Below are 24,090 nucleotides of genomic sequence, written 5' to 3' on the forward strand. Positions count from 1 at the left end.
GGACCTCCTGCCGTGAGACAACTCCTGCAAGCGGTTATTATCTGTCATGCCTGGCCAAGGCAGGCAGTTTCGGTCAACGGTTCCCTAGCAATGGCATCTTCTCAAAGGTGGAGGTGTTTATCATCATAACAATTTACATAGGTACTTTATTTTTTTAATGGCAAATTATTCTTCTTAAGTTCACTGAAGGTAAATATACTACTGAGTTTTGGCTAAGAAAAGCTGTCAATTAGGTTGAAAAACACTTTTCCTCTAAAGCTGAGCTTCAGAGACCAGATATGACCATCTGTGTTAGAGGAAATGAAGAGCACACGCAGTGGTTTCCAGGGACAACACTGCCAGTGCCCCATAAATGACTGAATGTATTCACAGACCCTGCATAAAAGCTGATGTCTAAATCTTTGTTTGCCCTAGGAGCATTTGCATTATTTTGTTGACAATCCTATTGTTTTTCCTTAATGCAACACTATAAATTGCCCATCTTAAGCCGATTAAAATGGCAGTAAATTCATGGTAGTTGTAGTTTGGAGAACGAAGGCAGTTAGACAAAATGTGACCTTTTCACATGAATATAGGCTCAAAATGATGGCTCTGAATCTAGAATGCCTTTCTCTCTTTCTGAGTCTACCATTTTTCACATTTAACATATTCCTTTATCACTCTCTGTTTATGCCTCTGTGTTTGGACTCTATTCTCTCTGGTGTGTTTAAATATCATCGAAATATCTGAGTGGAAGGGGGCTTTATTTTTGTCCCATTCTCTAACTTCCAGCATAGAAGTTTATTTTCAAGAAATATAGGGGAAAGGTCAATGATTTGCTTTATTGATATATTTCAGGTTGGAGTTCAAGATGGAAAATCAATGAATATCAGCACAGGAGGGTATTTATCCAAACAATTCATCCCAAAGTTTAGTAACAGAATAAAAAGCATAAAGTACTATCTCAAATGCTCCAAGTGTGACAAGGACTGTGAGTATATGGTGCAGTTGGATGGGCAGTATGGAAAACAGGTAGGACACTTCTGACTAGTGACCCTCACCTTTGCAGAAAGCCCCACTGGGGAAAGAGTTTATTTATACAGTATGTTTGTAAGCAGCTTCTCTTTAAAATTAATTTATGAATGTGTGAAAATATTTGACCATCCTGATCCATTCCTAGGATGAGACAACTTCTCCAGGAAGTGTGTTTGGGCAGCTGAAATACAGTCAACACCATTTAGAGGCCATTCATTATATATCTGAGAGTATTTTATGTTTGTTATATTTTTCCCATTCTCAACAACATGAGCATTTTAAAATGTTGATCATAGAGAGAATGAAGTCACCAGAGGCAGGAAATAAGTGAAGCAGTGAGTTCCCTGAGAAAAAATGAAGGTGACATTTAGGTTCAGATGCAGATAATGGCTTCAGCCAGAGTCAGGACCACTTCTGCAGAGGTGAGAAAGGAAGAAGCAAGGAGGATACAGCTCTACATGAGTGTGTAAGGGTTAAGGAGCAAAGACAAAAGTACAGTCTCCTCATTTTGAACATGAAGTAGGTTATATAAGGAGTGAGCAGCTGTGTGGGAGGTGGTGGCAGTCTGGAGCAAGGTCTGTGTGGATTTGGGAGCTGGTGCAGGAGTCTGAGCTGAACAGTGCACAGCGCAAATGTGGGGAAATCACACTCAGGCAAGATACGATACCTTGGAATGGGATAATAGTGTTGGAGCTCATTGAATTGGTTGGCGTGGTGAATCCAGGGGGTGAAAATAATGTCAGATGGACAAGACATGTGGATGGCTATGGCTGCATGTTGGGTTTCATAGAAGAGGGACTGAGGGATCTGAGTTTGTTTCCAGCCTTCTCAACCTCTTGGAAGTCAGGGACCACTAAAATTGGGGAATTTGGAGGACTGGGAAAGATTATGGGCCCTTTTCAGGAATAAAGAGTCTGTTAGCTTGTCATATTAAAGTGGAGACGTGGTACTGAGGAGAGGGGTGAAGATTGGGAACAGCCTTTGAGGAACAGTGGAGAATCTGGCCAGCTGGAGAAGCTACCAGAGGGAAGAGACCATGACTCTGCGTGATAGCTATCAATATGCCTCATGGCTCCAGCTGCCTGCATCAGCCCAGATATGAAAGAAGAGCAAGTTACCTCTTGATGTTTTACAGGACAGTGAGAACAGGAAGACATGAGGGAAAAGACTTTTTCAGTGTCTCACTAATAAACAGAAGGATCAACATATACAGTGAAGGTATAAGGTGCGGGATGAAGAGTATTCATGGGTGTATACACACACACACACATATATAAATATATATATTTTTGTATGCTCTGGGTCTTAGTCGCGGCACATGGAATCTTCGTTGTGGCATGTGGGATCTTTAGTTGAGGCATGCGGGATTTTTAGTTGTGGCATGTGGGATCTAGTTCCCTGACCAGGGATCGAATCCAGTCCCCCTGCATTGGGAGTGCAGAGTCTTAACCACTGGACCGCCAGGGAAGTCCCTTATGGGTATAGTTAACTAGGAAGTGTGACTTTTCAAGTGAGTCTGCAAATAAATTTGAGATATTAATATTATTCATTATGACTGTCATTGTTACATAACTAATATTAATAAGTAAATTTTGTTGAGCCACACACTGTGACCAAGGTCCTGTGTGGATCATTTCCTGCGTTATCTGCTTACACGGCATAGAATCTATTATGGCTGTCATTTTTCAAGAGTATGCTGAGTGCAGCCAACTGCATATATGTTCACCAGACTCATTTGGTCTTCTCTTGGGCACACAGCTCAACCTCATTTTCCTGCCCATGCACACAGGGGTGGCCAAAAAGACTAGTTCTTGTCAACAGAATGTGATTAGAAATCAGGTATGTGATAGTGGGTGTGACTTCTCCCTTTCCTCTTGTTTCCTCTTGGTCAGCTGGATGGTGCCAGGAAAGCCTTAAAGCCACATGTTTACAATAGAAGGCATCTTGGTCCCTGAATCACTGTGTGGTGCTGAGTTCACTGCCTATACATAGGAACATATCTATAAATGAGAAAAACTCATCCTGTGCTAAGCCAAGATGAGTTTTGTACATCTGTGAAATCAGCTATATTGAACTTAGGCTAACTTTTTTTTTTTTTTTTTTTTTTGCGGTACGCGGGCCTCTCACTGTTGTGGCCTCTCCCGTTGCAGAGCACAGGCTCCGGACGCGCAGGCTCAGTGGCCATGGCTCACGGGCCCAGCCGCTCCGCGGCATGTGAGATCTTCCCGGACCGGGGCATGAACTCGTGTCCCCTGCATTGGCAGGCGGATTCTCAACCACTGCGCCACCAGGGAAGCCCTAGGCTAACTTTTATCTGAGGTACAAAGACATTATACAACTCTTCCAGGGTCCAGAGCTGATGGGGACAAACCCATATGATAAGCTTCAGCAGCTGGAAAGCAGAGCTGACTCTTACCTAATGCAAACCTTTCCTTCCCCAGTAGTGGCAAAGAGTGGGTTGGGGCAGAAGGATAAATGGACTATAGGCCTCAGGGCTCCATATCCTCCTGGGTCCCTAGGGAGGTTACAACAAATTTCCACTGACTGATAGATGCAGTGGGCCCATCACAGTCTACAGGCTGCAGTGCCTTCCACCTACTTGGCTCTAGTGTGCCCATACTGAGTGGGTACGTATAGGTTAATAGACTAACAAGGCACAATAATTGGCTAAATATATATTTTGTTTCCAGATTGCAATAAATCCTCCCTAAATAACGAATACTACAACAAGAAAAGTCAGCACTAACATATTTATAATTTTATTTATTTATTTATTTGGCTGTGCCGGTTCTTAGTTGCTGCACACGGGATCTTTGTTGTGTCGTGCTGACTCTTAGTTGCGGCATGCGAACACTTAGTTGCAGCATGCATGTGGGATCTAGTTCCCTGACCAGGGATGGATCCCGGGCCCCCTGCATTGGGAGCGCAGAGTTAACCACTGGACCACCAGGGAAGTCCCTATAATTTTAAATATTATGATTTTATGTGCTAAAGTTATTGGATTTATGAAAGAACCCTTACATTTTAAAAACAAATTCTGTAGAGTTTATACATTAAAATACAAGCTGTTGGGGCTTCCTTGGTGGCGCACTGGTTGAGAGTCTGCCTGCCGATGCAGGGGACACGGGTTCATGCCCCGGTCCAGGAGGATCCCACATGCCGCGGAGCGGCTGGGCCCGTGAGCCATGGCCGCTGAGCCTGCGCGTCAGGAGGCTGTGCTCCGCAACGGGGAGAGGCCACAACAGTGAGAGGCCCGCGTACCGCAAAAAAAAACAACAAAAAAAACCCCAACAAGCTGTCTAGGATTACAGGTGAAATAATATACTAAGGTGCATGGGGTAGATGAAACAAGACCAACCATGAAATGATAAATAACGATGGAATATGGCAAAACACTGCAGCCATTGTCCCATGTCAAAATGGCATTTGTTTTGTTTTTCTCTTTTTGAGGCTGATGTCAGATTCAGAAAGGAATTGAATACATGTGAGGATATGAAGTAAGATATATTCAGTAGATGAAAGTGTTGCTCAATGAAGTGGACACAGTATTTAACTGTACAGGCAGGAGACATGTTCTCTGTGGGAATCACCGTCAAAGACCCATCTTTGTACTCCTTCCTCAAGGTGGCGCAATCCTTCTATCTTTCTTATCGCTACACTTTTTGGGGTGTTTATTTTGTCTTTACCAAACATACTCAGACGGAGAGTACACTATTGTTTATTAGCTTCAGTTTCCAGTGGCTCCATTATTTGTCTAAATGACTCTGCAATGGTATGTACATTTGGATTAATGGATTTGAGAGCATCTCGAAAGATACTCTTCGACTCTGGGAACACGCTGAGCTTCACAGAGCCTGAAATAACGTCTCCAAACACTTGGGTGATCAGCTACGGATAGTATTCCTCAACTATCTGAGTGCACTCTCTTTAAGAAGAAGCAATGCCCGTCCTCCGTCTCTGGACTGTGGTTGGTTTTCCTAGCGGTAAGTCCTCGCGGTGTAGCTTCGCCTTTTCTCCAAGATGTCAGAGTGGTAACATACTGGACCTACGCTTGTGGATGTCAGGGAAATACATTACCCAGACGGCTGTGCGATGGGTGGCTGCGAAGATCAGCCAATTAAGGCAAGAGAAGCCGGGTTTTCCTGGGACGCAATAGCGTCAGGGCGGGACTTCCGGCCGCCTCGTTGTGGACGTCATTTTGAATGTACTTGAGCGTTTTCACAATTCGAAAGCTTCGGTTATCGGTGCTGGGAAGAGGTGACGAGACTGAGAAGGTACCCGCTGCACAGAGGCGGGTCTGAGGCTCGGCGACGCCACCCGGGGGCCCCGCACCAGGCCCAGGAGAGTGACCGCCGTGCCCGCGTCTTGTTTCCTCTCCCGCAGCTTCGGCCACGCTCCGCCCACAGAGTCCGATGGCGGCGGCAGCGCCGAGGGACCCGCGTCAGGTAAACGCTCGTCCTCCGGCCACTCTCCGCCCTCACCCCCCCAGACAGTAAAGCCCCCAGTGCGGGGCGCCTGCTCACGTGCCCGCAGCCCAGGCCCCGGTGTCCAGGACGGTGAGGCGGCCGTGGGTGGGGCCCTGTTTCTTCTGACAGTGTGCTGGCGCGTGGCAGAGGGTCACAGACGGAGGGACCGGCACCGTCACGTGCAGAGGTTTGGAGGTCTGACTGATCAGGGACTGGGGCAATTCTCGATTGTTTCTGCTAGGAACAAGATGCAGCTGCCCAGAGTTAAGCTTGCAGCGTTGCTGCATGAAAAGTTGGCCGTCTGTGGGACTTCCCTGGCTGTCCAGTGGTTAGGACTCCGCGCTCTCACTGCCAAGGGCGGGTTTCAATCCCCGGTCGGGGAACTAAGATCCCACAAGCTGCATGGTGTGGCCAAAAAAAAAAAAAAAAAAGTTAGCCGTTTATTACACAGGTGATACAGGGTTGAATCGCAGGTGGGAAGTGATCTCACCCAGACCAAAATAGGCTTCCTCTGGCTGCAAAGAATAGAACAAATTAGGGGGGTAAGGGAGGAGGCAGGAAGCACGGACGGATTAATAGCAATAGCCTAGGTGAGTGTTGATGGACCAGAGTGACTGTCTTGGGTATGCGAGAAGTGATTGAATTCTGGATCAATTTTTTGAGAAGGGACAAACCAAATTGTGGGTGTTGCTGGTGCCAAGAGAAAGGAAGTAGTGAGGGATGACCCTAGGGGTGTTGGTCCTAGTAGACGAAGGGATGGAAGGCCCATCAACTGGATGGGGACGTTAGCAGCAGGTTAATTTTTCTTGGGAATGTTATAAGTTTGTTTTGGCTCTGTTAAGAGACTGAGAAGAGTGAGTGTAGGCAACAAGTGGGCAGCTGGACAGGCAGGTCTGGAAAACTGGGGATGGTGTTCAGGAATTGAAACTTTCAAAAGTGATGGCCAGTGTGTGGACCAGGGTGGAGCTGTGGATCACATTTAGGAGGGGAGGGTTATAGGGGCCATGGTATTAGTAGGTCAGAAAGACTGGTGTGTGCTGAGGAGTGGTTCTCTGGCTCAGGGCCTGGTTGGTTTGCTGGGCCTTGCAAACCCAAGTGAGGTAGAGAAGTGGCAATGGGAACGGTATGGGTGAGAGGTTGATCTGGCGGGAGGCCGAGGCTTCCATGGGATGAGTGGACAATTGACGGCTGAGGAGACTTAGGAGTAGTTGAGACAAGAAGGCAGTGAGACTGGGGCTGTTGCTTATTTAGTATTACTACTATGTGGCTTCTCCATAATTTTGTGGTGAGCTTTGACGGCGTCTGGGACGTTTGAGGCTTGCTAGTGGATATGGTCCGCGGCAAATGTCGTCGTTTGTGGGTCACTATGCCTGGCAGGGAGGTTTTTAGGACTGGGTTTTTGTTTTGTTTTGTTTTGTTTTTACAGAGGTTGAGAGAGAGAGGAGTGTTGTGGCTGCTGAAAGGGCAGAACTGGCAGTAAAAAAGTTGAAGAGAGTTGAGGGAATATGAAATTCACATGTGGTTCTGGATGGCTAATACTGAAGCAAAGATTAGAGGCAGTAGGGGAGATCTTCTAAGCAGCATTTGTGGCTTACTCTGGTGTTGGATCCATCAGAGGACTGGGGTTGTACCAAATCTTGTCTGAATTTCTTAAGCCCTCTCTGGATGCCAAGCGCCAAATTTGTGAGTATGTTCAGGGAGAATTCTATGGTGTGATGCAGGGATGTGGCAGTGCTGTGGAAGCGCAACTGTAGGGTCTGAAATTTGTGAGAGAAATGCCATCTACAGAATGATGTGCACATGGAGAGGAAGTGTGAGCTGATGGCCCCCAGGCCTGGTGTTGAGGATTTACAGGTAAAGCATGAGCTTACGTTTGTCTGTGTCTGGATTCCCACAATTTGAGAGACTCCAGGGGAATTGCTTGGCTGGAGGGACGGGATATTACCGGCCAAGCCCAGAGCTTAGATGGCATCTGGGTGCACCCCCCCCGCCAGTTACTGCTGAGGGCTGAGCACAGTGATAAAACGGGATGATGAAGAGAGAGCAGGCATCAGTGGCACCAGGGCCTGGTACCTCCTCTGAGGTGGGGAGCTCCAGTGGAGGATGGGAATGGCATAGGTGTGGGGGGACATGTGTTGTGATTTCTCAGAGAATATTCAAGCTTTCATCTGTCCCCTTTGTGACAGGTTGGTGTGACCTTTGAAGACATTGCCGTGTACTTCTCCTGGGAGGAATGGAGGCTCCTTGATGAGGCTCAGATACGCCTGTACCTTGATGTGATGCTCGAGAGCTACGCACTTATATCCTCACTGGGTAAGACCCTCACCCTCCCCAGTAACCTGGGCTAGGGTCTGTATTCTGCCTCACCGCCCCCAGAAGGTGCTCTGTCTTGCATGTGGTGTAGGCACTGCTTGCTTCCCCAGTGTTCTGGGTAGTTGTGGTAGTTAGGGCTGGGATGTTTGCACTACCCTCTTTTCTCCCCTACAGCCCTAATACCTGCTGTACCAAACCCTCATAGGGAAGGATTTGAGGTCAGTAGTCTTGCAGTAAGGCTAATGGATGCAGCTTGCTTGCCCTTTCCGTGGATGGGTCAGTGTGTCCAGATCCATGCAGTTTCTGTGGCCACTCCTTTATCTGACAATTTCTTGTGCCTGCCTGTTTATGGAATTGCAGCCATTGTCATGGACTACTATTGAACTCTATCCTATGTAGTTCTTTTTGTGATGTTTAGACCTCTTCTATCCATTTCATCCTGCCCCAACTTTATCGAAGTATAATTGACAAAATTTCTGTATTTAATATATATAACGTGATGATTTGATATACATATATATTATGAAATAAATACCATTGTGAAGTTAATTAACAGACCTGTCACCTCACATAATTACTTTTCTATGTGGGCGTGTGTGAGAACACCTCGGATCTACTCTTTTAGCAGATTTCAAGTGTACAATACAGTGTTAATAAATAACTATAGTGGACTTCCTTGGTGGCACAGTGGTTAAGAAAACGCCTGACAATGCAGGGGACCTGGGTTCGAGCCCTGGTCCAGGAAGATCCCATATGCCATGGAGAACTAAGCCTGTGTGCCACAACTACTGAGCCTGCACTCTAGAGCCCGCAAGCCATAACCGCTGGGTCCACGTGCTGCAACTACCGAAGCCTGTGCTCCACAACAAGAGAAGCCACTGCAATGAGAAGCCCGTGCACTGCGATGAAGGGTAACCCCTGCTCGCCATAACTAAATCCCACACGCAGCAAGAAGACCCAATGCAGCCGAAATAAATAAATAAATAAATAAATTTAGAAGAAAATTAAAAATAAATAAATAACTATAGTCACTATGCTACACATTCGATCCTTAGAACTTACTCATCTTATAACTGAAAGTGTTTTTGACCAGCATCTCCCCATTTCTTTAACCCGCAATATCTGGCATTCTGCTTTATGTTTCTTTAAGTTTTACTTTTTTTAAGACTCTGTATATAAGTAATATACAGTATTTGTTTTTCTCTCTGTGGCTTATTTCACTTAGCATAATGTCCTTTAGGTTCATCCTTGTTGCAAGTGGCAGTTTTTCCTTTTTCATGGTTATTTCTGCACACATATGCATGGGAAAGTTGGTGCATGTGTCTATGTGTATATCATATTTTCTGTATCATTTCATCCCCTGATGAACACCTTATAATGTTTCCATATCTTGGCTCTTCTGAATAATGCTGCAATATTATATATGTATATGTATGTATGTATGTATATATATATATATATATATACATACATACATATGCACGTGCATGTATTTCATGGAGATACTGGTTTTGTTCCTTTTGGCCATCTGTATGTCTTTTGGAAAGATGTCTGTTCAGCTCCTCTGCCCATTTTTTAATTGGGTCGTTTTGGTTTTGTTATTGTTGTTGAGTTGTGTGAGTTCTTTATATATTTTGGATAGTAACCCATTATTAGTTATATCACTTGCAGATATCTTCTCCCATTCAATAGGGTGTCTTTTTTTGGGCGGGGGGTGGTGGTGGTGGTTTGCTGCATGGCATGCAGGATCTTAGTTCCCCAACAAAGGATTGAACCCATGCCCCTTGCAGTGGAAAGGCAGTCTTAACCACTGGACCGCCAGAGAAGTCCCAGGATGTCTTTTCATTTTATTGATGGTTTCCTTTGCCGTGCAGAAGCTTTTTGGTTTGATGTAATCCCATTTGTTTATTTTTTCCTTTGTTTCCCTTCCCTGAAGAGACATATCTAGAAAGTTATTGATTGGTAAGACCAATGTCAAAGAGTATGCTGCCTGTGTTTTCTTCTGGGAGTTTTATGGTTTCAGATATTACATTCAAGTCTTTAATTCTTTTTGAGTTGACTTTTGTGTATGATGTGAGATAGAGGTCTAGTTTAATTTCTTTGCATGTGACTGTCCAGTTTTCCCAACACCATTTATTGACCTTTCTCCATTGTATGGTTTTTGCTCCGTTATCAATCTTAATTGTCCACATATCTGTGGGTTTATTTTTGGGTTCCCAATTCTGTTTCTTTCAATCCATGTATATGTTTTTCTGCCAATACCAATATGTTTTCTGCTGTTTGGATTACTATGGCTTTGTAATATAGTTTGAAGTCAGGGGGTGTGATACCTATAGCTTTGTTTTTGTTGTTGTTTGGGGTTTTTTTTGTTTGTTTTGTTTGTTTTTTTGGTGTTTGTTTATTTCTTTGTTTGGGCCATGTAGTGTGGCTTGTTGGATCTTGGTTCCTGGAGCAGAGATTGAACCCGGGCCACTGCTGTGAAAGTGCTGAGTCCTAACCACTGGATTGCCAGGGAATTCCCCTAGCTTTGTGGTTTTTTTTTTTTTTTTTTTTTTTAATCTCAGGTTGCTTTGGCTATTTGTGATCTTTTGTGGTTTTATATAAATTGTAGAATTTTCTGTTTTATTTCTGTGAAAAATGTCATTGGGATTTCAGTAGGGATTGCATTCAATCTGTAGATTTCTTTAGGTAATATGGACATTTTATTTTATTTATTTTTATAAATTTATTTTTTATGGTATTTCAATAGGGATTGCATTCAATCTGTAAACTGCTTTAGGTAATATGGACATTTTATTTTATTTTATTTTATTTTTTTTTTCTATTTTAGCTCTGTTGGGTCTTCACTGCACGTGGGCTTTCTCTAGTTGCGGCAAGCGGGGGCTACTCTTCATTTCAGTGCGCAGGCTTCTCATTGCAGTGGCTTCTCTTGCTGCAGAGCATGGGCTCTAGGCGTGTGGGCTTCAGTAGTTGCGGCATGTGGGCTCAGTAGTTGTGGCTCACAAGCTCTAGAGCACAGGCTCAGTAGTTGCGGCGCATGGGCTTAGTTGCTCCACAGCATGTGGGATCTTCTTGGACCAGGGATTGAACCCGTGTTCCCTGCACTGGCAGGCGGATTCTCAACCACTGTGCCACCAGGGAAGCCCCTATTTAGTTTTTATAAATGGATTTTTTATTTTTTATTATTATTATTATTTTGGCTGTGTTGGGTCTTCTTGCTGTGCACAGGCTTTCTCTGCTTGTGGCGATTGGGGCTACTCTTCACTGCAGTGTATGGGCTTCTTATTGTGGTGGCGTCTCTTGTTGCAGAGCACAGGCTCTAGGCCTGTGGGCTTCAGTAGCTGTGGCTCGTGAGCTCTAGAGCACAGGCTCAGTAGCTGTGGCACACTGGCTTAGTTGCTCCGCGGCATGTGGGATCTTCCCACACCAGGGCTCGAACCCATGACCCCTGCATTGGCAGGCGGAGTCTTAACCACTGCACCACCAGGGAAGTCCCAATATGGACTTTTTTTTTTTTTAAGAGTAGATTTATTTATTTAGGCTGCGCCGGGTCTTAGTTGTGGCATGTGGACTCTTAGTTGCGGCATGTATGTGGGATGTAGTTCCCTGACCAGGGATCGAACCCAGGCCCCCTGCATTGGGAGCTCGGAGTCTTACCCACTGGACCCCCAGGGAAGTCCCTAATATGGACCTTTTAACAATGTTAATTCATCAGATCAATGAGCATGGAATATCTTTCCATTTGTTTGAAAAGATTTCTTTTTCAGTCTTTCAATAATGTCTTATAGTTTTCATTGTACGGGTCTTTATCTGTAGTTAAGTTTATACCTATGTATTTTATCCTTTTTGCTGCCATTTAAAAGAGATTGTTTTCTTAATTCCTTTTTTTTTGCTAGCTCATTGCTCGAGTTTAGACATTCAGCTGAGTTTTGTATGTTGATTTTGTACTCTGCAACTTTATTTGTTGATTATTTCTAATAGTTTTTTGGTGGAATCTTTAGAGTTTTCCACGTTTAAAATTATGTTATCTGCAAATAGTGAAAATTTTACATCTTCCTTTACACTTTAGATGCCTTTTGTTTTTCTTGCCTGACTGCTCTGGCTAGGACTTCCAATACTATGTTGAAGAAGAGTGGAGATAGTGGACATCCTTTTTTTGTTCCTGATTTTAAGAGGGATAGCTTTTGACTTTTCACGATTGAGTTTGATGTCAGCTGAGGGGTTTTTCATATATGGCCTTTATTATGTTGAGGTATGTTCCTTCTTTACCCACTCTTTCAGAGTTTTTAATCATAAATGGGTGATGAATCTTGCCAGATACATTTTCTGTATCTATTGAGATGATCATATGGTTTTAATCCTTCATTTTTTGAATGTGATGTATCACATTTGTTAATGTGATGTATCACATTGATTGATTTGTAGATGTTGAACCATCCTTGCATCACTGGAATAATCATGGTCTACGATCCTTTTACTGTTGTATTTAGTTTGCTAATACTTTGTTCAGTATTTTTGCATCTGTGTTCATCAGAGATGTTGTCCTATAATTTTCTTTTTTTGTGTTGTCTTCGTCTGTTTTTGGTATCAGGTGATGTTAGCCTAGTAAAATGAGTTAGGAAGCATTCCTTTTTCTTCAATATTTTGGAAGAGTTTGAAAAGGATAGGTATTTAATCTTCTTTGAGTGTTTGGTAGATGTCAACTGTGAAGCCAAGATTTTTATTTTTCTATAAATGCCTACATTAGGCATTTATTTATCTAAATTTCCCTCTTTGAACTGCTTTTGCTGTGTCCCATAAGTTTTGGTATTTTGTGTTTCTGTTTTCATTTGTCTTAAGGTGTTTTTTGGTTTCTTCTGAGACCTATTGTTTTTTCATGATTGTGTTGTTTAATTTACACATACTTGTGAATTTCCCCACTTTCCTCGTGTTACTGATTTCTTGTTTCATACCATTATGGTCAGCAAAGATACCTTGTATTATTTCGATCTCCTTAAATTTGTTAGATCTGGTTTTATAACCTATAACATATGATCTGCTCTAGGGAATGTTCTTTTGTTGTTATTTGTTTGTTTGGGCTTTTTAAATTTTTATTTTTTAGGGAGTGTTCTGTATGCACTTGAGGAGAATGTGTATTCTGCTGCATTTGGATGCTATGTTTTGTATATGTCCATTTAATCTAAAGTATAGTTACAGTCCAAAGTTTTCTTGTTGAATTTCTGTCTGGATGATATACCTGTTGTTGAAAGGAGAATATTGAAGTCCCTTATTATTGTGTTCCTGTCTATTTCTGCCTTCAGATTGGTTAATATTTGATTCATATATTTTTGTGCACCAATGTTAGGTGCATATACACTTACCATTGGTATAGTCTCTTGATGAATTAACTCCTTTGTCATTATATCACGAACCTCTTTGTCTGTTGTGGCAGATTTTCACTTAATGTTCATTTTGCCTGATATAAGTACAGCTATTCCTGCTGGCTTTTCGTTTTCCATTTGCATGAAATGTCTTTATGTTGCCTTCACTTTCAGCCTATGTGTGTCCTTAATGCTGAAGTGAGTCTCTTTGTGGCAGCGTATGATTGGGTCTTGTTCTTTTATTGATTTGGCTGCTGGGGCTTTTTTGTTTTGTTTTTTTGTTTTTGGCCATGCCACATGGCATGTGGAATCTTAGTTCCCCGACCAGGGATCAAACCCATGCCCCTTGCAGTGGAAGCGTGGAGTCTTAACCACTGGACTGCTAGGGAAGTCCTTGCTGCTGTTTTCTTTTTGTTTTTAAATACATTTATTTATTTATTTATTTATGGCTGCATTGGGTCTTCATTGCTGCACATGGGCTTTCTCTAATTGTGGTGAGCGGGTGCTACTCTATGTTGCGGTGCACGGGCTTCTCATTGCAGTGGCTTCTCTTATTGCAGAGCATGGGCTCTAGGTGCTCGGGCTTCAGTAGTTGCAGCATGTGGGCTCAGTAGTTGTGGCATGCAGGCTCAGTAGTTGTGGCACACGGGCTCAGTGGTTGTGGCTCACGGGCTCTAGAGCGCGGCCTCGGTAGTTGTGACACACGGTCTTAGATGCTCTGTGGCATGTGCGATCTTCCTGGACCAGGGCTTGAACCCCTGTCCCCTGCATTGGCAGGCGGATTCTTTACGACTGCACCACCAGGGAAGTCCCCTTGCTGCTGTTTTTGAATTGTAGAATTTTGTAAGGACTTACTGTTTCCATCTTGTTAATTGTTTTCTGGCTGTTTTGTAGTTGAGACAGATGCACATCTGTGATGAGCTTGACCCTTCCCTATAGTTGACATGCACTTGACCAGCATTTCTTTCTGTTCAGGTTGCTGCTGTGGCGCAGAGGATGCAGAGGCACCTTTTGAACAGATCGCTTCTCTAGGAGTGTCACAGGCTAGGACTCCCAAGGCAGCTTTGTCTTCCCAGAAGACGCACCCCTGTGAGATGTGTGGTCCAGTCTTGAGAAATGTTTTCCACTTGGCTGAGGATCAGGAAACACAACACAGCCAGAAACTGTTGAGGTGTGGGGCATGCGTGAAACTATTTTATTTTAGTGCAAACTTTAAACAGCACCAGGAGCAGCACATGGGAGAGAAAACTCTCAGAAGCAGTGTGGATGAGGCCTTGTTTGTGAAGAGCTGCAGGTTCCATGTGTCACAGAAGCCATTTACCTGTAGGGATTTTGAAAAGGACTTCCTGACCATTGTGGGACATCTGCAGCAACAGGCCACTTGTACTGTCGAGAAGCCAAACAAAATCACCCAGTGCGGGTCAACTTCACAAGGCAGGAGAAGTCATCACACCTGGGGAGAATGCAAGAAAGCCCTCAGCCCCAAACACACACTTGTTCAGGACCAGGGGGTCCACACTGGAAGACCTTGTTTTGTGTGCAGTGAGTGTGGGAAAACATTCAGGTACAAGTCCTCATTTGTTGTACACCAGAGAGTCCATGCTGGAGAAAGGCTTCATGTGTGTGGTGAATCTGGAAAATCCTTTAGGCAAAGCTCAACTGTCAGTCAACATCAAAGCATTCATACTGGGGCAAGGCAGTACAAGTGCAGCAAATGTGGGAAATCCTTACCCTACAAATCTGTCCTCATTTCTCCCCACACATGGCGCAATGGAGAAAACAGTTACGTGTGCAGTGAATGTTCGAAATCTTTTACCTCTAGTTCAGCCCTCACTTATCATCAGAGATCTCACACAGGAGAAAGGCCTTATGAGTGTAGTGACTGTGGGAAATCTTTTATCTCTAGGCCTGCCCTCAGATACCATCAGAGATCTCACACAGGAGAAAGGCCTTATGAGTGCAGTGAATGTGGGAAGTCTTTTACCACTAGCTCTAACCTTCATTATCATCAAAGAGTTCACACTGGAGAAAGGCCTTATGAGTGCAGTGAATGTGGGAAATCTTTTAACAATAGGTGGGTTCTCATTCAACACCAGAGAGTTCACACAGGAGAAAGGCCTTATGAATGTCGTGAGTGTGGGAAGTTGTTTAAATATGGATCCCAATTGAATCAACACCAGAAAGCTCACACTGGTGAAAAGCCTTTTAAGTGCACTGAATGTGGGAAATCTTTTAATAATAGGTGGACACTCATTCAACACTGGAGAGTTCACACAGGAGAAAGGCCTTTTGAGTGCAGTGAATGTGGGAAATCCTTTAATCGGAGAAATAACCTCATTTTACACCAGAGAATTCATACAGGAGAAAGGCCTTATGTGTGCAATGAATGTGGGAAATCTTTTACCTTCAGCTCCAGCCTTCGTTACCATCAGAGAGCTCACACTGGAGAAAGACCTTATGAGTGCAGTGAATGTGGGAAATCTTTTATCTCTAGGTCTGACCTCCATTATCATCAGAGAGTTCATTCTGGAGAAAGACCTTATGAGTGTAGCGAATGTGGGAAATCCTTTATCCAAAGAAATAACCTCATAATACACCAGAGAATTCACACAGGAGAAAGGCCTTATGAGTGCAGTGAATGTGGTAAATCTTTTACCTGTAGTTCCACTCTCCATTATCATCAGAGGGTTCACACTGGAGAAAGGCCTTATGTGTGCAATGCATGCGGGAAATCTTTTATTACCACGTCCAAACTGCGTTGTCATCAGAGAGGTCACAGTGGAGAAAGGCCTTAAGAGGGCAGTGAATATGGGAAACCTTTTACAGTAAGTCTTATACAAACTAACAAGTTCCGTTCCAAGAGTGAGTTTGTAAGTCCAATTTGTTCTTAAGTCCAACAGAGTTAGCCTAGGTACCCAACTAACAATGGGCTGTATAGTACTGTACTGTAATAGGTTTATAATACTTTTCACACAAATAATACATAAAAAAATAAAACACAAAAAATAAAACATTTTTAATCATACTGTACAGTACCTTGAAAAGTACAATAGAACCAGGTACATCACCACTGCTTTTTTTTTTTTAAACAAAAAAGGAAACAGGGCTTCCCTGGTGGCGCAGTGGTTGAGAGTCCGCCTGCCGATGTGGGCCCGTGAGCCATGGCCGCTGAGCCTGTGCGTCCGGAGCCTGTGCTCTGCAACAGGAGAGGCCACAGTGGTGGGAGGCCCGTGTACCACACACACAAAAAAAAAACCACCCAGAAATTGTCTGAAGAAACAGTGGGGCAAATGAACTCCTGAAAAAGTTCTGCATCTTGTTGATCACATTTATTGGAAGGGTTGGAGAAAATTAAACTGCTATTTAGCCTAAAAATTTGTGAGTTATCTGCAAGTCAACTTATTTCAGGAGTGGAAGAATTCTTGGTTTTCTCTTAATATCAAACTGTACACCAGTTTCTCTTTTGAATATCTTGTACATTTAAAGAGGCAATCATACAAAATCTCATTTTCCACACAGGACAAATTCTTTGTTTCAGCCAACTCTCAATGGCGGGGCAACTAGGACAACACCATCTCCCCGGAAAAAGAGCATTGGAATGTTCCATTTTGTTGATTTATATATTTCTTCATATGTTTCTTCTTCAATTTCTATAGTTGTCACAGTTTCTTCCACATCTCCCAATATCATATTTAAATGTAACCTGCCTCGAAGCTCTGTGTTATTTCTCATTTTCACTCATCCAGGCTGAGCCTGATGAGATCCAGGGGCTCTTCTACAGTGTTCGTAGTTTGTTGCTGGTCCACATCGTCCAACATCTTTCACATCACCTCTGCTTTTATGCTTGTTTCCGGACACCCTGGGCTTGAAATAAAGATACTGTACTACTCTATACAGTACTGTACAGTAAGTACGCAAAAGCTCAAGCACTTGTGGAGGATACACGTTAAAATGTACACCAGACACATGAACTAACTCGTGATTGGACGTGAGAACGCATGTTCGCATTTTGAAAGCTCACTACTTGAAGGTTCATATGTAGGGGACTTACTGTATAGGAAAATGTAACCTCTTTCAACACCAGAGAGTTCACACTACACAATGGCATAGATGTGCAGGAAATGTGCAGTTTCAGTGTTCAGTATAAGGGCACTTGAAACTATCTGAGGAGCCATCTGTCTGAATTAACTCTCATACATCTGAGCATGCACAGTGCGGAGAATCCCCAGTTATGTGGGAAAGCCATTTTATCTCTACTGGCTGGCAGACCCACACAGTGTGCATCAGTCACCAACCCGGTGTGCTCAGGGAAACTGACTCTGTCCCCCTGCTGTGTTGGCCAAATTAGGAGTTGCCTGAGCCCTAGGGGAGATTTCCCTCCTCTGATTACCTTGAGCATGGACCTGATCCAATGCTCCATAGAACATCATTTGAGTTTTCTGGCAGCATTCCAACAAAGGCTACAATTTTCAGGGACATGCTGGTGTCACGTGATACTTGTGTCTTTCCATCTTGCAACTCACGGACTCTAGAACTCTCTGCCACACATTGCCTTGGCTTGAATAATAACTAAGGCCTTTAAGTCCTCATTAATTTGGGGAGTTCTATTCCTGTGTAGGGTAGTTTATAAACTAGTACAAATTTGTGCTCTACAGGCATGAAGGGGAGAAGAAGTTTTTATGGGTCTCACGCTTGCCCAAGGAGGGACAGCATGATGGCAGAAAACAACTTGACAGTTTTGACCAAATTTGCATTGCTGCGTAGAGCCTCCTAGGAAAGACTGCAGGGCTTTCTCTTCCTCATTTGAGGCCTGTATCCTATGTTTTTTATGAGTCTTGGATGACTCTAAGGAGGGAGACGTGTGGGAATCTTAAGAGTGCTTCTGAGAGACGCATGATTTTTTTCTCTTACTCAAGGTAGATATCACAGGGTATCCCAGCACTGTTGAGGGGATATTTTCCCCAGGTCTACAAAGATCCACATTCCCTGATGGCCACAAGTCACTGGGCTAGTCTCACTGGTTATAAGACTGTTGGATCCAAGGGAAACCATAATAGGTACGGAAACTCTAGTAGGTAGTGGAGCAGACTGCAGCCAGCTAGATGAAATGTTCCTCTCCTAAAAGTGTAGCCAGAAATGTTTCTGTGACTGCAGGATCTGTGTGTACACAAATCTCGGGACCTCTAGGCATGCTTATCTTGTGTAGCTGAGGACATTGTCAGAGAAATTAATCAGGTTTTGTGGATTGCTGTAGCCTCTCAGTGATGTTCGCCTCAAGGCCCTTACTGCGCAGGGAAGAAAAAAGAGAAAAGGGGATTCATATCCTGAGGATGTGGCTCTCTCGACACATGCAGCACTCGTCTTGGATGGAGACGTTCATTGCTCCCTATATTTGCTGCTACTGAGACAAGACTGACCTTCCAGAGGGCATGAGGAGAGAGATGCTGGAGTCAATACAGGGTTGCCCAACCTATTTTCCATAAAGAGTGGGACATAGTTTTTTTTCTTCTCTTTTATCTTGAGCTAATTTTTAAAGCTTTATAAAGATATAATTTACATGTACTCAGCAACTTATATTTAAAGTGTACAGTTTGATAAGTTTTGACATAGGTATGAACCTCTGAAAACAGCATCCTAGTCCTGATAATGACCATATCTGTCATTTACTTCATGTTTTTTTATAATCTATTCTTACCTTTCCAGCTTCTCTAGGTAACCATTGGTTTACTTTCCCTTACAATAGATAACCTTAGCATCTTTTTGTATTTATATGCTTGGAATAATAAGCTGTTTATTTTTTTCTGATTTCCTTCATGTTTTGTAATTACTTTGAGATATGGGTAGCTCATCTCTCTCTTTTTTTTTTTTTCTGAGTACTATTATCCTTGGATATACCACTGTTGATTTACTTATCCATCTCTTTATGGGTCTTTAGGTTATTTCTAGGTTGTGACTATTGGAAATAAACCTGTTACAGACATTTGTGTCAGTTTATATGGATGTATGTTTCTTTGATCTTGTGTCAGGAGTGTCTGAGTCACAGGGTAGATCTAAAATGACTGTACTTTTTTTTGCATATTAACCAATAGTATGTTAGAGAGTTCCATTTCTTTCACATCCCTGCCTGTGCTTGATATGGTTAATCTTTTATGTCAGCCCTTTTCATAAGTGTATAGTGCTATCTCAGTGTGGTTTTATTTTCATTTTTCTAATTCATGATTTTGAGCATTTTGCAGTTCTTTTGTTTGCCACCTGTATGTATGTATGTGTATATATATATATTTACAAATATATATGTATATGTATATTTTTGTGTGTGTGCATGTGTGATGTTTCAGTTCTTGTTATTTGCTTATTTTTTTAATATGCATTATGGCTGTTTCCCGTTTCATTTACAAATAAGACATCGAAACAACAAAGACATATGTGGAATTTTACTCATTCTTAAATGAAGTGAGCAACATTTGCCATACAGAATAATTGTTTTTAATACAGGTAGGATATACCTGTATTAAGGTATGATTTTTCCTCAAATTTTCTATGTCGTGCAAAATGTCATGACCACAAATCCCACACATTTTTAAGATCAGTATGTATTATTAACATAATCTCCATCACTTAAGTCCAGGCATTCAGTAATACATTAAACATAGTCCTGCTTTGTAGTGTTTCCCAATTTCTGAAGTGTAAATTCTCCCACCACTCATTTGGAATGTGATCAGAGAAGGAACTGAAAAATTCTACTCAAGGTCCCCCGGGTTTTTTGATGGAAAACTAAACTTAGCATGCGCAGGAGGAGACTTTACAAGGCCAGGCAGACAACAGCTGCGGGGGCTGCGGGCTGGTTGGAGGTTCAGACGCCTCAGAGACATAATTCTGACTGGCCAGGGAGGAGGTATGTCCCTGAACACCCTTGGGGGGTCAGTGGAAACCCTAGTTGGCCTCACCTTGTTAGTGACAAGGTATCAGAGCAGTCACACTATCCTGAGTTGCCTCCTCTGACCCCACCAGTTACCTTGCAAGGGATTCTCACCCTCTGAACTCTCCAAAGTTCTTTTCATCTCTACCTTTCTGTAATTGTTGACTGTTTATTTCCAACTGTGTTTACCTTCTATGGGTCTTACCACCTACTTGGATACTATTTCAGACACCTGCACCCCAGGACCACATTCTAGATGCAGGGCCGCTGCCTACCTTCACGGTTGAGGCAGTGTATCATAAGTACTGGGGCTGGGAGTGTGCAGGGCAGGGGTCTGGGGCACACTTTCTCTGCTCTACACCTTAAGAAGGACCTGGTTACATCTTTTCCTCCAAGATGCACATGTGTCAAGTCAGCGGGTACACCTGTGATCTGAGGTTGCATCTCTAAAGAGAGGGAGGAGGAGTACAGGTGTGGTGGTGATGGAGGACCACAGCAGGGAGAGCCAGAACCACAATGCTGGGTGGGAAGGCTGGGACAGTGCAGGGACCTAAGGAGACACCTTGCATTTGCCCCATGTGGAGACTCAGGAAGGACCCACTGGGCTGAATCCCTGCTTCTCCCTCTAGAAGCTAATCGCCTAAGGCTGTGTCCTGCCCAGAGTTCTGGTAGATCTGCCCCTGGAGTCCACTGAGGGATGCAGCACAGTTCATGGGGATCCACAGGCTCCTCACCCTGTCCAGGAGCACCCCACCGTCCACCGCTCAGGCATCTGGTAGGGACACTTAGCCGTCCATGTTCACAGCTTGGGCACACCCTGGTGACAGCATGCAAAAGTTGGGATGCTGACTCTGAGGTGGAAAAGCAGGACTCAGTCTCTGAGTCAAAAATCTCACATTTGGGGACTTCCCTGATGGTGCAGTGGTTAAGAATCCACCTGCCAATGCAGGGGACACGGATTTGAGCCCTAGTCTGGGAAGATACCACAGCCGCGGAGCAATTAAGCTCTGGATAAAAAAGATGCAGTATAGGGACTTCCCTGGTGGTGTAGTGGTTAAGAATCCACCTGCCAATGCAGGGGACACGGATTTGAGCCCTAGTCTGGGAAGATACCACAGCCGCGGAGCAATTAAGCCCGTTGAGAAACTAAGCCCTCCTGAGCCTGCGCTCTAGAGCCTGCAAGCCACAACAACTGAGCCTGCATGCCACAACTACTGAAGCCTGCACACCTAGAGCCTGTGCTCCGCGAGAAGCCACCGCAATGAAAAGCCCGTGCACCACAACGAAGAGTAGCCCCCGCTCGCCGCAACTAGAGAAAGCCCATATGCAGCAATTAAGACAATGTAGCTGTAAATAAATAAATAAATTTATTTTAAAATCTCATATTTGGTCTCTGGAGACAACTAGGGACTCACACTCACACTTGATTGGATTATCCAAGATATATTGTTAGGGGAGAAATTAATGTCAGACAAGGAACCACAGAACCAGGAAGTTCAGAGAACACTAAGGAAGATAAATGCTAAAATTCTACGTGTGATATCATTTTCAAATTATAGAAAATCAAAGATAAATCCTGAAAGAAGTCAGGGCAGGGGGAGGAGGGAGATCCCTTACCTATAGCAGAACAAAGATAAGAATTAGATTCATCTTCTTAGAAACTGTGCAGGCAAGAAGAGATTGAAGTGAAATAATTGAAGTATTGAAAAAGAAAAAAACCATCAACCTAGAGTTTTGTTCCTGGCAAAATTATCCTTTGATAGTGCAGGGTAAACAAAGCCTTTCTCAAATAAACAAAAATAGGGAATTTGTTGCCATTAAATCTGCAACCTTAGTCCATTCTGTTTGTTATAATGAAATACCACAAACTGGTTAGTTTATTTAAAAAATAAATAAATAAACATTTATTTCTCACACTTTTGGAGGCTTGGGAAGTCCAAGATCAAGGTGATAGCATGGGCGATTCTGTGCTGAGGTCCTGCTTCCTGGTTCATAGCTGGCACCTCCTTGCTGTGTGCTCACGTGGTAGCAGGAGCTAGGGATCTCTCTGTAGCCTCTTTTATAAAGGCACCATTCATGAAGATTCCACCCCCAGGAAACACCTCTTAAAGTCCCTAACTCCTTATTTATTTATTTATTTGGATGCGTCGGGTCTTAGTTGCGGCACGTGGGATCTTTGTTGAGACATGCAGGGTCTTTCATTGCGGTGCAGAGGCTCTTCGTTGCAGGGGGCTTCTCTCTAGTTGTGGCACAGCGTGCTCCAGAGTGCATGGGCTCTGTAGTTTGTGGCACGCGGGCTCTCTCATTGACGCACCCGAGCTCAGTAGTTGTGACGAGTGGGCTTAGTTGCCTCGCGGCATGTGGGATCTTAGTTCCCCGACCAGGGATGGAACCCGCGTCCGCTGCATTGGAAGGCAGATTCTTTACCACTGGACCACCAGGGAAGTCCCTCAAAGTCTCTAACTGCTAATACTATCATCTTTGGTGGCTAGGATTTCAACATAGGAAGTTTAGGGGACATAAATATTTAGACCATATCACTTACCTTGGAGGAAATGTTAAAAGAACTTTAGAGACAAGGAGAATTATAGAGGTCAGAAAATTAGACCTACATAAAAGAAGAACATCAAAGAAGTAATAAGGTAAAATAAAAGTTTACTTTTTTTTTAAGCAGAAGGAATTTTTTTAAAATTAATTAATTTATTTATTTTTGCCTGCATTGGGTCTTCATTGCTGCGCACGGGCTTTCTCTAGTTGTGGCGAGCAGGGGCTACTCTTTGTTGCAGTGCACTGGCATCTCATTGTGGTGGCTTTTCTCGTTGCGGAGCACGGGCTCCAGGGTGCGTGGGCTTCGGTAGTTGTGGCCTGCAGGCTCCAGAGCGCAGGCTCAGTAGTTGTGTTGCACGGGCTTAGTTGCTCCGTGGCATGTGGGATCTTTCCGGACCATGGATCTAACCCATGTCCCCTGCATTGGCAGGCGGATTCCTAACCACTGCGCCACCAGGGAAACCCCAAATTTTACTTTTCTTAATTGATCCCCATCTTAATTGATGCACATCCTGTGTGTGTGTGTGTGTGTGTGTGTGTGTGTGTGTATTTATATGTGAAATGAATGACGTCAATGATACGAAGTATTGGAAGAATTCGGAATATTTTATTATTATAAGGTACTATCTGTGAAGTGATACAGTGTTATTTGTAAGTGGACTTGGATTAGTTGTCAATGTTGATTGGAAACTAGAGCAAGCACTAAAAAAAGTTGAAAAAGAAATGTAACTGATACAGTAAGAAACAAGAGAAAATATAATCTTATAAAAAACTCAATTTAAACCACAAAAAGCAGGAAGAGAGTGGAGTACAAAATTTGGAACAAAGAACGAGGGTAACAAATAGAAGTTTATAACAAGGGACTTCCCTGGTGGCACAGTGGTTAAGAATCTGCCTGCTAATACAGTGGACATGGGTTTGATTCCTGGTCCAGTAAGATCCCACATGCTGTGGAGCAACTAAGCCCGCGCACAGCAACGAAGACCCAACGCAGCCAAAAATAAATAAATAAATAAGAATTTAAAAAAAGAAATAACAAATATGGTAAATATTAATCCAACTGCATCAATAATCACTTTGATGGGAATGGTCTAAATGCACTAATTAAAAGATTTTCAGGGTGGATCAAAAAGCAAGACCAAACTATATGTTGTCTACAGAAACTGCGATAATACATCTGTACTGTTTTCAGGTTCTACATTTGTTGCAGGGGCAATAAGAAATGAATAGAGGGATAGGCATGCGAAGAAATGAAATAACTGAGAAAGACAAAGTTAGAGCAAGTTGGGGAGTGCTCACTTTGTGAAGGTTGTGTGTGTGTGAGGTGGTGGCATCAGTGTGGTTAAACTAAACTGTTTTATCTGTTGTGGCTTCATTGTTTAACAGTATTCATTAGCTGTCATTGGGCAAAGGTATAATTTTATATTGATGTTTCATCATAAAATTATTCAGGTGTGACTGAGTTAGACTA

General features: G+C 43.3%; 1 protein-coding gene and 1 pseudogene across 3 annotated transcripts; one reads left to right on the forward strand and one right to left on the reverse strand.

Annotated features, from left to right (window-relative positions):
* The first annotated feature begins 5,185 nt into the window (after positions 1-5,185).
* LOC102974803 (zinc finger protein 256-like) lies at positions 5,186-18,892 on the forward strand. 3 transcript variants are annotated; one of them, XM_028477462.1, is made up of 4 exons: positions 5,186-5,459; positions 7,667-7,793; positions 14,129-14,717; positions 18,408-18,892. In XM_028477462.1, exons 1-4 carry the CDS (start codon positions 5,427-5,429, stop codon positions 18,556-18,558), a joined length of 900 nt encoding a protein of 299 aa, XP_028333263.1. In that variant the 5' UTR covers positions 5,186-5,426; the 3' UTR covers positions 18,559-18,892. The 3 variants fall into 3 exon arrangements, with proteins under 3 accessions (XP_028333263.1, XP_023972714.1, XP_028333264.1); XM_024116946.3 differs by lacking the exon at positions 18,408-18,892 and having other exon boundaries at positions 14,129-16,294; XM_028477463.2 differs by lacking the exons at positions 14,129-14,717; positions 18,408-18,892 and adding an exon at positions 7,968-8,183.
* Positions 16,306-18,408, reverse strand: LOC102975280 (U6 snRNA-associated Sm-like protein LSm3; annotated as a pseudogene).
* Positions 18,893-24,090: the final 5,198 nt, after the last annotated feature.

This window comes from Physeter macrocephalus, chromosome 17 (assembly GCF_002837175.3).
Source record: "Physeter macrocephalus isolate SW-GA chromosome 17, ASM283717v5, whole genome shotgun sequence".
In the NCBI taxonomy this organism is placed as follows: domain Eukaryota; kingdom Metazoa; phylum Chordata; class Mammalia; order Artiodactyla; family Physeteridae; genus Physeter; species Physeter macrocephalus.

Bases quoted from the DNA above. Each gene is read 5' to 3' on its own strand.
- LOC102974803 (XM_024116946.3), top strand. From the start codon at position 5,427: ATGGCGGCGGCAGCGCCGAGGGACCCGCGTCAG. The intron at 5,460-7,666 runs GTAAACGCTCGT...CCTTTGTGACAG, and splicing joins CGCCGAGGGACCCGCGTCAG to GTTGGTGTGACCTTTGAAGA. The intron at 7,794-14,128 runs GTAAGACCCTCA...CTTTCTGTTCAG, and splicing joins CGCACTTATATCCTCACTGG to GTTGCTGCTGTGGCGCAGAG.